Source organism: Barbatula barbatula, assembly GCF_947034865.1.
Source record: "Barbatula barbatula genome assembly, chromosome: 14".
NCBI classification, from domain to species: domain Eukaryota; kingdom Metazoa; phylum Chordata; class Actinopteri; order Cypriniformes; family Nemacheilidae; genus Barbatula; species Barbatula barbatula.
In genome coordinates this window covers 16,807,241-16,823,925 of record NC_136777.1, presented here as the reverse complement: position 1 = coordinate 16,823,925, position 16,685 = coordinate 16,807,241, and the positions used below count along the sequence as shown (strand labels likewise).

Below are 16,685 nucleotides of genomic sequence, written 5' to 3'. Positions count from 1 at the left end.
CATAAATAGGAGGGTTTAATGATCCCACACCAAACACTGATCGGAAAATTTATCTTCAGGGGTCTCACCCTGGAGTCTCTCAAACTCTGTTGGGTCCAAAGCGGCAACAGGTTCAGACACTCTGGAGGATCTTCCGATGCCGCGGGCGTTGACGGCGCGCACACGGAAGTAATAAGAGTGTCCTTCGAACAGGCCCTGCACGGGATATTTGCAGATCTTCACTGGGGAGTCGTTACATTGAACCCAGTTCTCTGTTCCGACCTCACATCTGCCCAAGAGGAGTGAAAGAAAACACGTGAACGAAACAACATTATCCTATCATTACCTCTGCGCACAAAGAGAGGAAATTACAGCCCACATTTACGTTCCGAGGAGATAATATGAGCTAAGAAGCATTTATGCGTAATTGCAGAGCCATGCATCACTTAACAGCCTGATTGCCGTCCGATGAGAGTAAATTTCAGGGTGATAGTATTGCAGCTCAAAGTGACAGAGAACAAACTAATCACAGCCCCCATTAGCATGTGCAAAAAAAACTTGTTCCAGGAAACTTCTTAAGTTGTCTCAAGATAATGTTTTAAAACTGATGTCGTCACGTTTTCGCTTCTTTCCTGAAGGAGATAACGTATTTACGAAAAGCATTCTGTAGAGCAGTTTGTCCGTTCAGGGCTACTGTAGAAACAACATGACAACAACATTCCATGCAAGCAGACAACACTAAACACATTGTCATGTATGTTATATTCCATTTCTGTGGCACATCGCACCTTTAAGTGTCCAAATCGTTTTTTGGGCTGTATGGAAAAAAAGCAATTGTCTTCCATATATAGTCACCTGTCAACAAAATATCCAACGATGGGACCTTCTGTGGTGGTGTTAGGAGGTTTCCAGGACAAGATGACATAATCTCTATTAGCGTCATGAATCTTGAGATCCATGGGGGCTCCGGGAGCTTGAGGAACTGGAGGTGGACCATCTGCCAGAACAACGCATGATGACTTCACACATCACATGACTGACGGACAGATGTGCTGATAAGACTTTATTACACCAAATTGCCTTAAATGTTATTGTCGTTTCTATACATTACAATAATCTATAGGTCATAAAAAAGGACAAAAGTGAAAGAGGAATTTTCCTCAAGCCACAGAGAAGTGCACAGCTCTGTACCATCAACGAAGACGAAAGCCCTGTGGACCGCATCCCCTCCCTTGGTCACCATGCGGAGGGTGTAAAGACCCTCATCATCCTTAGCCAGTTGAGTCAGTGTGAGCTTAGCAACACCACCTCCCGACTCCATTTTCACCCACTTTGATTCTTTCAGAAGATGCTCTGGAGGAACCACAGAAAAAAGTCTCTCACAGGAAAGAAAATGAAAATATTACATGTGTAGCATATAGTGCAGATCCGGTGTGGAGGTGTGATTTCATCATGAGGAAATGAGATCGGAGTGAAATAATGAGTCATAAAAGACAATTTACTCCAGTGAGCAGGAGGTGATGTCTTTGCGAAAAGTATGTAGGAGTCGTGTTTTGCCCCGGTACACAACTCAGTATAGGAATATACTGTATATATATATATATATCATTTTAATGTTCTGAGCTTGTGACAGTCATATTTCACGAACAAAAAAGAAATGAAATTATGTGTTGCATAAAGAAAATATTTCCTATTTTAAGATTTTGTTGTACTACGATTGTAAATAGACGAGACGTGTCATCTTTAACTTTTTTTTAAATGGTATTCATGGATAATAATCACAATATTTTCAAAGTTTTGTTTGTTTGGTCATAAAAAACTGAAAAATGACAAGTTTCAGTCCAAGCAAAAGCTTTTGCCAACTGGTTGCATCAGCAATCGACTGAACATACCTGCATTTCAGTGCATCAGTTACGACTACTGGGCAAATGTTACATCACCTCATTAATATTTATGAGAAAGCTGGTACAGTTATGTACCTCAACTTTCAAATCATACATAGGCTTCTGCTTTTCATCACAATAAAGCACACATCCCCATTCTCCTCACTGTTATAAAACTTATTCTGTAAACTGTAATCAGAACATTATTAGTATAATTGTACTATATATGCTAAAATTGTGATATATAAAGTACACTATGTCTAAAGAAACCCACCAAAGTGTACATAAATTAAAAAATCCTAAATATCATATGGGATCTTTGAATAATATGCATATACTGTACTGTAAGTGTTTGCATTGGCATTTGTGGTCATTTTCTTACCGTCTCTATACCAGAGTGCTTCAGGCTGCAGGTTGGCCAGGTTGGGGTTAATGGTCATCTTGCAGGACAACGTGACCTTATCACCTTCTGTCCCAAAGGTCACGCCAAACGTCTCAGTGAAGGTGATGTTAATTTTTGTATACTTGATTTCAGGTAAAATGGCACCTGGGAAAGCAAAAACAGGAAAACTATTTCCCCCTTCCATTATTTGTACAGATTTGTATACTCTTCGAAATAAAAGGTGGATTTCACACTTACACTCGTAAGGTAACCAGGAATAAGGAGTGGATTTTTCTTCCTCCTTGACCCCTGTAAAGCAGACATTTAGCATTATAGTTGGCAAGCACGTTTTTACTAAAGGAATAGTTCACCTTCAAAATGAAAATTCTGTTATCATTTACACACGTTCTTGTCATTTCGAACCTGTATGGTTTTCTTTCCTCTGCAGAACACAAAATAAATGTTGGTGACAGAAAACCTTTTTTTAAATATCTTCTTTTGTGTTATACAGAAGAAAAAAACTATGACAGAATTTTTACTATTACTTTAACGAGAATAATTGACCGCAAAATCAAAAATGCATAATATACTAGGACTGTTATTCCAAATACATTTGATAAAAGTATATGTTTTATCAGTGTTAAACATAAAATGTATCCCAAACTAAGTGTAAGGGCGAAAACTGGCAGAACGTTACTCTGTTTGTTCGAGCGCCCCAACCATCCTGACACGTCGACTCAGATTCAACAAGGGTGGGTGGAACTATCTGTCTGCTTGACCAATAGATGAGGGTTTTAATCATTCCAGTGATGCAGAAACTACACAGCTCTTTAATATCATTTTCAGTGATGTCTCTTGGGAAATGTTAACTCATGTCGATGATATTTTATAACAAATTAAAACATAGGTAGTCGTTATGATAACATAAGTGTTTGCCGTCAGAAAGGTGGGCAGTGTGTGCCAGTAAAGGCCTTACTCTTCACAACGATTGAAGCCTGGGAAGAAGCCTGTCCGTGCGAGTTGGAGGCAACGGCCGTGTACATTGCCGTGTCATCGGTTGCGCACCTTGAAAACACATCCACAGGTGTTAAATCAATACACGTCTGGATGGCAAGCTCATCTTCACCCATTTGGCTAATGAATCAGTCAATAAATAATCAGCATGATTGCTATTTGATTGGATATATGCCACAGTCATTTCCTAATTGACATTTGGAAAGCACACAAAGTGCTTCCCCATCATGATGGATAAATTGGCAGTTAACTAATGCTCTAATGTCAAGAGGATAATTGCTCCAAACTAAATGGTAATGTACTAAGCGTCCGCTTTCACGTCGTGTTCAACACAGGAGGCTCTGAAGCTTGAATGGCAAACCGGAGACGCAGGGAAGGGGGAAGAAAATGAGAAGTCTGTAATCTGACCTTCAGCCTGACCGTGCTATATTAGAGTTTGCTCCCTAGATGCCACAATCTTGAGAAGCACGGCTGTTTGTCAAAGGGTGAGGGTTTCGCTCTTTTCGGATGAAATTCAGAATGCCACGTTTCAGCTGTGAGCTTTGGGTTGGGAATACGAGAAGCGGACGGAAAGTGACATAAGGGACACGGTGATTGTTTGTGGGACTGACGGCAGTGAAAGTTGGCTCTCTCTTTAAGACGCCCAAGTGTCAGATGACACCGAACTCAGCACTTCGGCACGAACAGCTGACGGGAGCTCAAGACGTGGGTGGCACGCCGACCGGCCCTGGACTAAATTGGAAACGTTCACACGCAATTCCATTGACACAACTTCCTTTTGAGGACATTCGCTTGTTATTAAACTTTAATTGTGCGCAGGGTTGTTGTGGATGTTAAGCGGGCGAATTGCATGCCGCACATCAAGATGTGTCCTCTGGGGTGGTATTTTACCCTGAAATTATACTTTGCTTAAAGAAGACAACTTTCGCGAACATTAGTAACTTTTCTTTTTAAATTCGCAGGACAACTTATGAGATTTTCACTGTAAACTTGTAGGTAAAAGTTCATTGAAAAATAGATAATTCATGAAGTTTACTATATTTTCAAGTTCATTTTAAAAGATTTTAAGTCTTAAGGCAACCAGGTAAGAACCAACAAAAAGCAAATAATTTTTTACTATTTCAAAATGAATAGTTATAATATTTGATTCCTATAGCTGTAATGCTAAACAAAAGCAAATATTGATACACTGACAATACAAATGTCTAGATGCTTTACATAAATGGGAATTTTGAGGCAACATTTGCTTAATTGTGATGAAAAGTGGGTGATGATAATAATCCTGATCTAGATCGCTACCCTTTTAGAAAGTGGTGATTTCTTGCAGGTTCAGAAAAATCTTTAGAAAGATTTGAGAAAAAAGCAGGAATGGAACCCCACCCCTTAACCTAACATCACTCGAGGCAATTAGTCGTTTACCCAAAGTCTCTGTAGTACAGAGAAGACTATGTACACATTTTTTATAAAATATATCATACACTTATTAGCAAAGACATGTGCATACTAGAAAGACAGCCTGAGTCTTGTTGTTGTTCATCTCGAGAAATTTGCCGTTCATTCTGTTCAATTTGGATCATGAGCAAAACATCCCATTCAGGCATTGCATCAATGTCAGAAAAGTTCACCAAAGTTTCTATTACTTGAGGACGGTGAGGGCATGAAATCCAGCGCTGCTCTCCACAAAGTACTTTCCAGAAGAAATGTCCAGGATAACACCATCCCTGAACCTGTCGAATATTGTGCAACATGTATATACATAATAAAAACATTATGAAATGTTTATACAACTATGAAGATATCTTTTTATGTGCAAGCTTATCATAAATGTATGTCTATACTGCTATATAACTCGATATATTATGCCTGGACAAGCTTCTAGTTTTTGGAGAAGAGACAAAATTGCCTAAACCTTTGTAGGTGGGATAAAGCCTTACCATTTGACTTGTGGGGTGGGATAACCCTCCACAGTGCAGAAAAGTTTAATGTGTGTGTTCTCAAACACTGTGTGGGACCTCAGCCTCGCCTGGAACTTGGGGCCCCTGATCATGGACTCCTCGCGGATGTATTTCTCAGGCATCTTCCTCTCCACCTGATGGAAAGAGATCAATAATTCCCTGTGCTACGGCTGTTTAAAATATGCAACAACACGCATATGCTCATCCTACACCAAACAGCAAGCAAAGAACCCATTTGTTTAAAGATGAGATTATTTATAATAACCACTTAGGATTTTCCTGTTTGATTTCATGGTGACATTAAGCAAAATATAAACTCTATTAATGTTTATGTATATAATGAAGAAATATATATGTAACAACGCTGACATTAAACAAGCTTTTGAATACAAATCTGATCTAGCTGCGATGTAAAGAGGCTTTACCACTTTCAGGATTCTCCTGTGTGATTGATATTTCACCTCTTCAACAGCAGAGCTAAAAAGACACAGAACAAAAAAACCTACTTTACTATGTATATAAAAACAGCATTTACAGATTTATATGAAAAATGAAAATGCATTGTTTAATCAGGTTTGGTCAAGTCACTTTAATTCATACTATCCATTTGGACAGGCATCCAGATATTTACACATCACATTCATGCATTTCAAGCAACAACAAAGCATTCCAAAAACATCGCAACATATTCCTAAAATATGACTTTAGTTAATTTTAGATGATTGTGTGTATAAATTGGTCGTTTTAATATTGCGTATATATTGTTTCTTCCTCATTTTTATGCATGGTTCAGGTGAAACCGGCCTGGCCCACAAACCCAAAATTACCCTTTGACCTTTCAGACTGCAAACAGTAAAGAGTGAATAACAACTGCCATCATAAACACAATGTGCCTGCTTCTCAATAAAACTCACTAATAAAACAATCGTTATTCAAAGCAGCATCTGCTACTCCTCATATAGTAACATGAAGCATTTTTATCATCTTTTAAGGGCAACAAATTTTAATGAACAAAACATAATATCAAATGAATTGCCAATTTAATTTCTAATCCTGAGACTATTCCATTTTAATGGGTTCCTTAAAGACTTTATGATTTTGAAATCATTACTTCTCGGGGGCTAAAAATAAATGAAAACCTGTTTGGGAATAAGTGCATAAAATCAGTTTAAAAAGACCTCGACAAATAAGCTTATCATAATGATTTTAAGTGGAGTTGCCAGATCAGATTTAGCAATATGTCAGTTTTACTTCGACACAATAATAAATACAAGTAACCTGTAACGTTATGGTTCAAACAGAGATGGCGATAGAGAGGCAAATATTATGGATTGCATAAATTATAATATGCAATATAATATCTCTTTCAATAAATATGAGGTCAAAACACTGCATGCACTAAAGTAAACTACTATATCAAATAGTTCTATAGTGTCACCTGACAGGAAATATTTCAAAATTATTTCAACTTTACCCATCTATCTAAAACAGCCCAAGCGGACAATGAAGTTCCCATGACTTTGGGATAGTGTAAGAGTTTAGTTACTGCTGGTAATTCAGACATTTTAGCTAAGCTGAGACATTTATGTAAATGTAACAGTATTAGTGTTACACCTTGTCATTATAACATGTAGTTTTAGTTTGTATGTAGAGTTGTTTCCGATGCTTCGCTGTGTACCTTACCTGGAGTATTCCTGAGCAACATATTTAGACTCAGTACTGCGGTAGTCATGACTGTAATGCTTGTGTCTGGTAACGACTGCAGCCATATTTGGCAACCTCAAAGGACCTACGAATCAAACCAGGAACAACAACATGCAAAGGCACACAAGTCAAAATGCTTTCATCGACAGGTGTCCAAATGCAAGCTGGAAGAAATACAATGCCTATGGTTACTCGATTTCCGCTCTTCTCAATGTTTTTTTGGGCACAATACTGAAATATATCCACTGTGTGGCTGTGTTGATATGATTTAGGTGGACCTGTTTGTGGAGATGTGGGGGTGGGGGTCTTCTCAAGCTTTGGGCTAAAGGAAAGCCAAGCCTCGCGGTGGTTTAAAATTAGAGATTGGGGGTTGGGATATTGGGCAATCCATGCAGATGAGAACAGTATTTAAGTGTTTGCACTGTAAAGTGTACATTACAGAAATGTTTAATGTTACTTTTGCTTAAACATAATGAAAGAAATGGCAAACAGCTTTTCATATGAAGAGTATGAAACACAATGCAATCTGTCAACGTAAAACAAACAAAAGACACAACCCAACAATCATGCATACTCAAATGCAGATAAAGGTTCAATGTACAATAACATCTATCAAATGGTATGTAAATCGGATGGTATGTCAAATCCAACTTTCCCATTCTTGGCATCATGCATTAGAAGAATTGACACAGAAAAACATAGTCGAAGTTAATGACAAATAGCTTTTTGAACAAAAATAAAGTCAACTAATAGACGCTTCTCCTGATACCAAACGCATTCGTCCGTCATGCTACGAGTGCACTTAAAATAGTTTCATTGCCTATGTTGTAATGCCCTTCAATGTCAAGTGCAGCTCCCACTGAAGCAAACATCATTTAATAGAGAACAACATCCCACCAAGGCAGAGTTCAAACGTTTCCTTCACTCTCAATAGAGACATTGTTGTTTTCTACAAGGGCAACTTTGCGTTATAATTTCAGAGGAAAAGTGTGGAAATAAGGGGGCTGGCATACTTACCCCAGGAGAAAAGAAGAGCGCAGCGCAGAGGTAGATGAGGCTCTACCAGCTGATGAAAAGCACAATATTACCCATGCGGTCTGCTGCAGCTCCCACGTCCCATTTATGGCCAGGACTATATATAGCATTTACACTAACTTCCCACATCATTTCCTACAGGCTTTAGGATATTGCACAGACGTGGATTTGCCTACCTGGTGCAACCTGACACAAATAACAGAGTGTGAGTTTAGTTCAAGGTGAGTGAAAGGAAAATCATACAAAGAAATAGTTTAAAGGGAAGAGGTTAATTTGCAGGTATTTACTTGACTTTTTAGTTCTCAATTTTACATTAGCCTACATTTTAGGCCGGTAAAGATAACCGGTTATTCTTTATCATTGGACGCCGATAACCGATATATTGGCCGATATACAGTATCTAAACATTCATATCAAATTCCCTTAGACTGAAATATAAGGCAAAAAGTGAACAACTCATTTCATTTGAAAACATTGACTGCAGAAAACAAGGTAACCATTAGTTCTCTTTTTTCCACTGAAAATCATGTGCCAGGCCTAGTTTACACTAGTTTACGGTTCTTTAATATTCCAAGTGTGAGTTTAGAAAGGGAAAATATACAAAGAAATAGTTTTCAAGGAAAGAGGTTTATTTGCATATATTTACTTGACTTTTGTTGTCTTTTTATTTCTCAACTTTACATTAGCCTACTGCGTTTTTGAGCAACAGCACAAGGCTTAAACAGTCATCGTCGAAAGACAATTACCAAATTCCCACGATTACCAAAGCAGGTTCTGTAACATTTCACTAAAGGAAGTTTACAAATTGAATTGCATAAGTAAGCGATTTTCTAAATGATTTCTCAAACACTTCCCTGAACTCCAAATAGTTCACCGAACAGGTAGTTCTGCCGTGTATCGGTATACAATGTTGGTACTTAACTGCATTTTCTGGGGCAAAGATTTTTCCTCAAAGCGAGCAAAACCAGTCATAACCTCATCATAGTCATAGTTTTTTTTCAAACAAACCCCCCCAAAAAAGTAAATGAAGGGATAAACAGTGTAATAGCACTGTGTGTAGTGGGGCGGAGGGGGCTCTTTGCAGAGGTATGAAGGGTTTTTGGAGGGGTTTTGTAGTGTATTCCCGCCATCAGTCAAGGCAGAGAATGATTTTGACTCCAACCCACAGTCCTTTGCACAACCCCAGATATCGTTCAGACATTTTCTTCCAGCTACGGTGGTGAGACTGACACAACCCGTATTCAAATAAAGCGGGTAGATTAAGGAGAAAACACTATTTGTCTTTATGTGGTGGCTCGTTTAATCGCATTTCAGTTTTTCATGTCTTTTATAAAAGACCATTGTTAGTTTCAGTGGAAAATTTAGATTTGATGAAAATTTCATCTAGGAAATACTTTTGCTTAAATATTAAACACAGTAGGCTACACACCACACATGATATATTTACATTATATTTACATTCAGTCATTTTATCCAAAGCGACACAGAGAGTTCGGGGAGCAATAAGCGACATGTCATAAAAGAGCAATAGTACAATAGGTGCTAATACAAAGTTACTAGTATAAACAAAAGCCAGACCACTACCTGTTGACAGAAGAGAGAGAGAGAGAGAGAGAGAGAGAGAGAGAGAGAGAGAGAGAGAGAGAGAGAGTTAGTGCACTTCTTATGTTTTATTATTATTCATTCCATAGATATAACGTAAAAATGAAAAATAATACAATATGACAAACAAAGAGGTAAAGACGTTCGGTAACGTTTAATCCTTACGATCCACATTCACGTGACGCACGTTGCCGTATGTCACATGACCTGACCGCGTGCGCATGCGCAGTTCGCGGATCTCGTCAAACTACAATGTAGTGCAGCAGTAGTGTATGTTGTGTGAGGAAGTGGCTTCGTTTAGTCACTAAACTGCGTTTGTGAAAGACAGTCCGCGACCCTGCGACCGCACTGAATGAACACGATCAACAACATTCGACACTTGATGCAAACTAAGTGACTGCAGGATCACATCAGGTAACACACCTGACATTTAAACTTGTTCTGTTTGTTTGACTGACGTCCTTGTTGTCACGTGTGTAAGACAATAACGTAACACAAGATTCTCGTTTTGTGTTTTGTGTTGTAAAGGTTGAAGAATGAGATTCATCGCTGCAGCTGTGTTACTGTGTGCTGGACTCCTGTCGGCAGCCGTCAGCGCTCATCCTCGGTAACCTTATGTCACTTACTGTAAATGATGAACACGCGCTTACTGTGCATAAAATTACTCACTTATGCAGTCAGTTCAAGTATACATCATAAACAAGATACACAATGATATGCATTGTACACCACAGGTTAACACGATGTTGTATTATGTGAATGTATGTAGCCTACTGCAATACATCTTTTATTAGAGCCGGAGTCTTGTTTGAGAATCAAAATGTGTTTATTATGTTCATTATGTTAGTTTTTGTTGCCTTTTATTACTGTATACGAATCGAACAGAAATCACCATTAAAAATGAATTCAAATGACAATATTACATTATTTTAGGGTGAAAGTTACCGCATCCATGAAATGTTCCCGTCAGATTCATCCAGTTATAGCATACAGCCGTGTATAGGGCTTTATTTGACAATGTCAATTCGTTTTTTTCTATCAAGGCTTATTAAGATTATGTGTTACACTGTTTAGAATTGTGTAAATGGAACATGTTCCTTGTGCTTCTTTTAGGGGAGAATGGACCAAACTGATCTTGACTCAACACTGGCCAAAGACATTCTGTGGTGTAATGCAATTCAAATCTATCATTGAATTCCATTCATTAGGAAAAACATTCAGACGGCTAGATTAATTGTTGTTGTTGTTTTATTTGTAGATGCAAAAATGCCAAACAAATCTCAGCTATTGGACTCTGCATGGCTTATGGTGAGTTTGACATGATTCATTTTTCTTTAGGTTTTATATCTGTGACTATTTCGTCCAATGGCAGCTTTTAATGCCAAATTCTAGGTAGGGATACATTTCTGGCCGATAACCGATAATTCTTTATCGTTGGAAGCCGATAACCAGTATATTGGTCGATATACAGTATCTAAACATTAATATTAAAAATACTAAGACTGAAATAAAAGGCAAAAAGTGAAGAACTGCTTTTATTTGAAAACATTGATTAGTTCTCTTTTTTTCCACTGAAAATCACGTGCCAAGCCTAATTTACACTAGTTTATGGTTCTTTAACCTTCAAACTTTTCCGGTAGATGTTCTTCTAGAGCAACCCAGAAACCAGGTCTGTATAGTCAAATGTCTAACAGGTCTCAAACAGACAGCAGTTGGATTCAAACAACTTGCTTTTGTTCCTATAAGTGACACATTCATAAATACTTTATCTACATACTGTATCTACATCAACACTGTTTTTCTAATAGCAGTAAGTGAATAATCACGACAGAAAGATACTGGACTGTATTTTAACTGTGAGCAGTGTGAACCTGAAGAAGTTTAACCAGAGGAAATTATTTTTGATTTATCGGCCTAAATCTTATATTATACATAATATATCGGCCTAAATTTATAATCGGCCAATACGATAACATTAAAATGACCATTTATCGCCCGATACCGATATGGCTGATTATTTTGCATGCTTCCCTAATTCTAGGAACAATCTACAGTTGTCCGTCCTCTATTAATGACATAAAGTTCATATTTTTCATTAAGCACGATTAATTCCTGATTGCAGAGCTTCTTTGTGAATTGCGGAAACGTAAGGCTATAGAGTAATAATAATTGTCATATCCATCATACAGCTTGAAAAAGATCTATTATCTGCATTAAGCAAAGTTTCAATATCAGTGTCTGTCAGTTTGTGTCTTTAAATCAATCCCAAACAAACCCTGAATCTTTTAATCATCACATGACAGTCATTCTGATGATAGTTTTTATTGTTGCAGGCCCAACGCTGGAAGCATGTGCAACTCATCCTGGCATTTTAATGCCAGTTTGATCGAGGTAACTTTGTGAAAAAACATGTGTGTGCATATGTGAGATAAAGATGTCTGACTTCTGCATTGTCAGATGTACAGTAAGATCAGTAAAATGTCCACTTTACAGTTATGATCATGTTTTACAGGACATACTGCCAGAAATGCAGAAATATTGGCCTGATCTCCTGGTTCCTACTTCCCCAGAATTTTGGTATGTGATTATATAAGTTGAATACATTCATGTAACACTAAATGAGGCCAGCAATGATTTGTTTGTTTGTTTGTTTGTTTTGTTTAGGGAGTATGAATGGAAGAAACATGGAACGTGTGCAGCTAAAGCAGAGTCACTGAATAGTCAGCATAAATACTTCAGCAAAGGTCTTGAGCTATACCACAAGTTTAACATCACCAGGTGAGTTTTTGTCACGTAGTTTGACCTCAACCGGTGCGATTTTGTCGTGTAAAACTGATTGTGTTGAATCTGGAAGTAGCAGCGTAATAGTGTGTTCACGCCAAACGCGAATGAAGCGTTAAGCACGCGTGATTTAAATGTTAAGACAATGCAAAGACGTGATGACCTACACGAATGAGGCGGCGTGAATGACGCGAACCAATCAGGAGCTTGCTCTAGTAGGGCCGTGAGCGAGTGGCAGAAGCCCCTCCCATGACGCGAATTCGTGTCTGTAATGATGCGAATTTCACGAGCGAAAATTTTCAAGGGCCTAACTACACACGAAAAGCGTGATTTACCGTGTTTGGTGTAAACACTCTATAACAATGCCAATGCATTAGCTCATGAATGTTATTGAATATACACAACCTTTTATTGTATTTGAACAGTGTACATTGAACCCAAATAAGATTTAAAGGCATTAGATACAAAACACACAAAACAAGACCCATTCTCATACCCAACTCTAAAAGCCAGTTTTCAAGTACTTTTGACCAACTGGTATCAAGATGGTTTTTAAGGAACATAATGTTAGTAGCATGAAAAGTGGATTTATTCACAATAGTTCAATTACCAGAAGTTGGCAATAGGTTGGAATAATATAAAAAAGTATTTTATTATTATATCAATACCATAGTCTGCTCACCAATAGCCATGTAATGTATCACAGAAAAATACTGAGGTATAAAAGGTCAAATCACTTGGTACATTTCATTTGTCGCACCATGTATACTGTAAAATCCCCAGTTCTAGCTGACATAAGTTTCACATTTCCTCATGAATGTCTCGTGTTTTCAGTGTTTTAATGAACAATCAAATCGTGCCATCTGAAGAGTACTACAAAGTAAGTCGAATTTGTATTCTCTGTGTAGTGAGGCTGAACTCTGTCTTTGAAGCTGTATGTGTATTGTTTTTTAAATAATACAGATGTTATGTTTGAAATGTGTTTACTGTAATGGTCCAGCATGACATTTTGCCACCATCCATTTATAGAATAAATTAAAGCGTCAGTTGAAGGACCGCAGACTTCATCATAGTTTACCAGAACCCGCTGAACCTGCCATAGACATAGATATCAGCATTTTAACCAAGAGTCTGCTGTTTAATGTGCTATTGTGTTCATACTTCTCTGTTTTTGGAGAGGAAAGAACAACAGTCATGTGATTGGTTGCATGTGCATAAATGTGCTGTGTATTTTGTTTGTTCCAGCTTGATGATATAGAAACTGCCCTTTCCAACTTCTATGGAGTAAAGCCGAAGATTCAGTGTGTCCACCCAGGAAAGGTATATTGGTAATCCTGTGTGCACGCATGTGTGTGTCTATAAAAATACATTTTATTATGATGAATAGTGATTATAAGTAAATGATAAATCATTTAAAATGATAATTTCCTGAAAATAAATGTAGGGCAAGAATTGAGTTTATCTGTTTTTAAGGTAATCATGAAAAATGAACGTTACATGCCAGATTGACCGTATAGGATGAAATGTGTGCAATGTCATCTTAAAAGTCCTAAGCATTAAATTTTTTATGAAATATGAGGACAGACATGTTTCTGTGTAGAGTTCACAGTCAGATAAGGGTTGTGTATGATGCACATAAATTACAATTCTATGACACTATTCAAAATTTGCTATTTTTCTAGGGAGGCCAGTTTCAGACGTTGGGTCAAATCGAGATCTGTGTAGACAGAGAATTCCAGCTGATGGATTGTGAGAAATCAGGTGAAGAAATACTGAGCAATGAGATCCTTCCACTGGGTGTTGAAAGCCATCCAGACCTCAGTGTGTGCGATCACTCCATGCCAATCTATTATCCTCTTGTAGTGAGCAGATCACAGAGGTGGTAAACTTGAGCCCTCTTGTGTCAACACATTTTGCATTAAATTCTCTTATTTGAATCATTATACCGTATGCTGGGAAAACATACTAAAGTAAATTTACAGACTGTTGGGTTCTTTCATTTAGTTATAGAGTTCTTTAATGTGTTTATACTTGTTTTTTTTTTATCTTAATAAGTCAAAGTGTTATCACTTAATGCAAAGCTATCAAGCTTAAATTTCACCACAAAACCTAAAGGAGAGGAATTATAGAAAATATCAATGCCATGTTCTTTCTTAAATCTTCAAAAAGTATAGTGGTCCTAAAATAGGCCTTTTTATTAAGAAAATCATTTTTGCTTTGGGTTGAAATCGGTTCCAGATATGGTGAGTTTCCACCATTTAATTCTAATCCTTCTTGATCCAAATGTTTGTTGAAATGTGCACCAAGAGTTGGCAGCAATATTTTAACTGAAAAATTGATAATACGCTTTGCTTTACAAGAGATCATTCATCCTAAATTTGCTACGTTACTGTGTATCTTTGTGATTTGATTTTATTGTAGTTTTTATCTTTGTGCCTTCAGTCATTTTAGATAATGCACTTTCAAGTCTCTGTCACTGGAGGGCAGCACTTGCAATCTAAACCATAAAGCTGCAAAGATTTATGGGCCCGGTTTCACAGACAAGGCTTAGGCTAGTCCTAGACTAAAAAGGCATTTTTATAAAAGCGACGTAAATATCTTAATACAATAAAGGCATAGTCCTGGCTTAAGCCAAGCCGTGTCTGTGAAACCGGGCCTTAATGTTTACGTATAAGCTTTATAAATGGGAGACACCAATTACTTTTAATGAAACTGGAAAACATGTGCACAAGATGTTCACTTGAACATGTTCTGTCTTTAACTTTAACTGTCTTTAAAAAAATGTGTTTAAATCCCCTGGGATGGGGTCATGTATATCAGGTGTGGGGATTTGATACACTGCTTTGAAATATTGTTTTTATCAGTTACGTTCTTTGATGTAATGCTACAGTAGTAAGACGTGTATACTGTATATACTGCTGGTTTTACTGTAATCAAAGCCTTATATCATTTTGAAACTTTTCTTCAATTCATGTTGTATTTAATGCACTACCAATTCAATAAACAGAGGGATAATCATAAAATGTTTGAGGATGCTGAACTCTTTGGTAATATATAAACAATAGCATATCGATGAACTAATGGCATATAATAAATACAATGCTTAAACATCTTAAATAACCTTTACAGAATGTTAATGCTGCTCTCCTCTATACGATGAAAGAAAACATTACAAATAACCAAAAGCATTGCAAATAAAACTAAACCGTAAGCTACAGTAAATGAAATCGATTTTTGTTTTTTGCTCTAGCCAATGGGCTGCTTATCTGGGAAAGCTGGAAAAGGTGTTCCTGCAGCTCAATGGTAAAGCATTGTGTTGTCAGAACATACATCATTGATTTGATTCTTAATAAACTGTGTCAATGGTGTCATTTGCTTTTCGTAAAAGTGTCTGCCAAATCGTCACCTTGGAATTATAAGGTTCTGCATTCTGAGTTTTTCCATAATAAGCTTTAAAGTTTTTACATTTCATTTGACTCTGTATAAATCCCAAACATCATATAATAAAGAGTATTTGAATAACTCAATTTGACAAAAATGTCTAATAGAACAATGTCGTTCCAATGTGACGAAATGCCTAAATGTTAATGCAACCGTACTATAGCTGTACATGTGTTTAATCTCTCTGTATGTGTATAAAACTGGTAAGTAACTGTGAAATATGCTAAATAAGTAATACAGAAAGCTGTCCATTATTGTAAAAAACCTTCACGGTGATCTCCATGTCTGAGTTTATTGTGCTATGATGTCTGGCTGACTGTACACATTACTTATACATATTTATAGAAACATTTTATGATAAATGATCAATCTTTCATAATCAATATTTTGAACACTAATTTATTATATATATATATATTTAACCCTCATAAATGGATCACAGTGGAAGAATAATTGATTTCCCAGAATGCTTTAACAACAACATGAAACAGTATGCATGATGGAAACATTACAACCCTACAGTTAAAAAAAATATTTGAAATACACAAACATTTTGAAAATTACGCTTTCATTTTATTTAAAATTTTAATTCAATTTGTCCTTTGTATACATTATGATGAGCTTTCTCTTCTTATATGGCTGCTGTTGCTGTTTGTTTAGTATAAGGTTTAAACCCACTACATTGTTGTACAAGCAGATACCTGTAACGAAACTGAACAACATTTGCACAAGATGTTATTTTAAACATTTCAGGATTAAAAGTAATCTCTTGTAAATATGAGAATCATAAAACACCCATTTTTGTAAAACTAGACCTCTGACTCCAGTCTCAAGTATCCTCAAGTAAGACAATAGAACAAACGCTTGATTTACATTTATGCATTTGACAGACGCTTTTATTCAAAGTGA

The 16,685-nt window shown here is 36.9% G+C and overlaps 2 protein-coding genes across 4 annotated transcripts in view; one reads left to right on the top strand and one right to left on the bottom strand.

The window, feature by feature from the left end:
* Positions 1-8,026, bottom strand: part of myom2b (myomesin 2b) — a 33,451-nt gene extending 25,425 nt beyond the window's left edge. The window contains exons 1-11 of the mRNA XM_079473881.1: positions 7,935-8,026; positions 6,897-7,002; positions 5,639-5,690; positions 5,193-5,347; positions 4,899-4,985; positions 3,221-3,309; positions 2,503-2,553; positions 2,245-2,409; positions 1,171-1,332; positions 835-976; positions 69-268 (exon numbers count right to left, since the gene is read on the bottom strand). Coding sequence (XP_079330007.1) covers positions 69-268; positions 835-976; positions 1,171-1,332; positions 2,245-2,409; positions 2,503-2,553; positions 3,221-3,309; positions 4,899-4,985; positions 5,193-5,347; positions 5,639-5,690; positions 6,897-6,982 — 1,189 coding nt within the window. The 5' untranslated portion in view covers positions 6,983-7,002; positions 7,935-8,026. The remainder of the gene's footprint in view (positions 1-68; positions 269-834; positions 977-1,170; positions 1,333-2,244; positions 2,410-2,502; positions 2,554-3,220; positions 3,310-4,898; positions 4,986-5,192; positions 5,348-5,638; positions 5,691-6,896; positions 7,003-7,934) is intronic.
* A 1,714-nt stretch (positions 8,027-9,740) lies between these two features.
* On the top strand, positions 9,741-16,045 carry rnaset2 (ribonuclease T2). Of its 3 annotated transcripts, none has more exons than XR_013787559.1 (11): positions 9,778-9,968; positions 10,083-10,161; positions 10,668-10,722; positions 10,813-10,862; positions 11,888-11,945; positions 12,067-12,131; positions 12,219-12,332; positions 13,170-13,215; positions 13,581-13,655; positions 14,018-14,839; positions 14,987-15,702. XR_013787559.1 is itself a non-coding variant. In XM_079472809.1 (10 exons), exons 2-10 carry the CDS (start codon positions 10,091-10,093, stop codon positions 14,219-14,221), a joined length of 738 nt encoding a protein of 245 aa, XP_079328935.1. In that variant the 5' UTR covers positions 9,741-9,968; positions 10,083-10,090; the 3' UTR covers positions 14,222-16,045. The 3 variants fall into 3 exon arrangements, 1 of the variants encoding a protein (XP_079328935.1); XR_013787560.1 differs by having other exon boundaries at positions 14,018-14,736; positions 14,972-15,354; XM_079472809.1 differs by having other exon boundaries at positions 9,741-9,968; positions 14,018-16,045.
* Positions 16,046-16,685: the final 640 nt, after the last annotated feature.

Coding starts and splice junctions, on each gene's coding strand:
- rnaset2 (XM_079472809.1), top strand. CDS start 10,091: ATGAGATTCATCGCTGCAGCTGTGTTACTGTGTGCTGGACTCCTGTCG. Junction 12,333..13,169: donor CACAAGTTTAACATCACCAG/GTGAGTTTTTGT, acceptor TCGTGTTTTCAG/TGTTTTAATGAACAATCAAA. Junction 13,656..14,017: donor AGTGTGTCCACCCAGGAAAG/GTATATTGGTAA, acceptor CTATTTTTCTAG/GGAGGCCAGTTTCAGACGTT.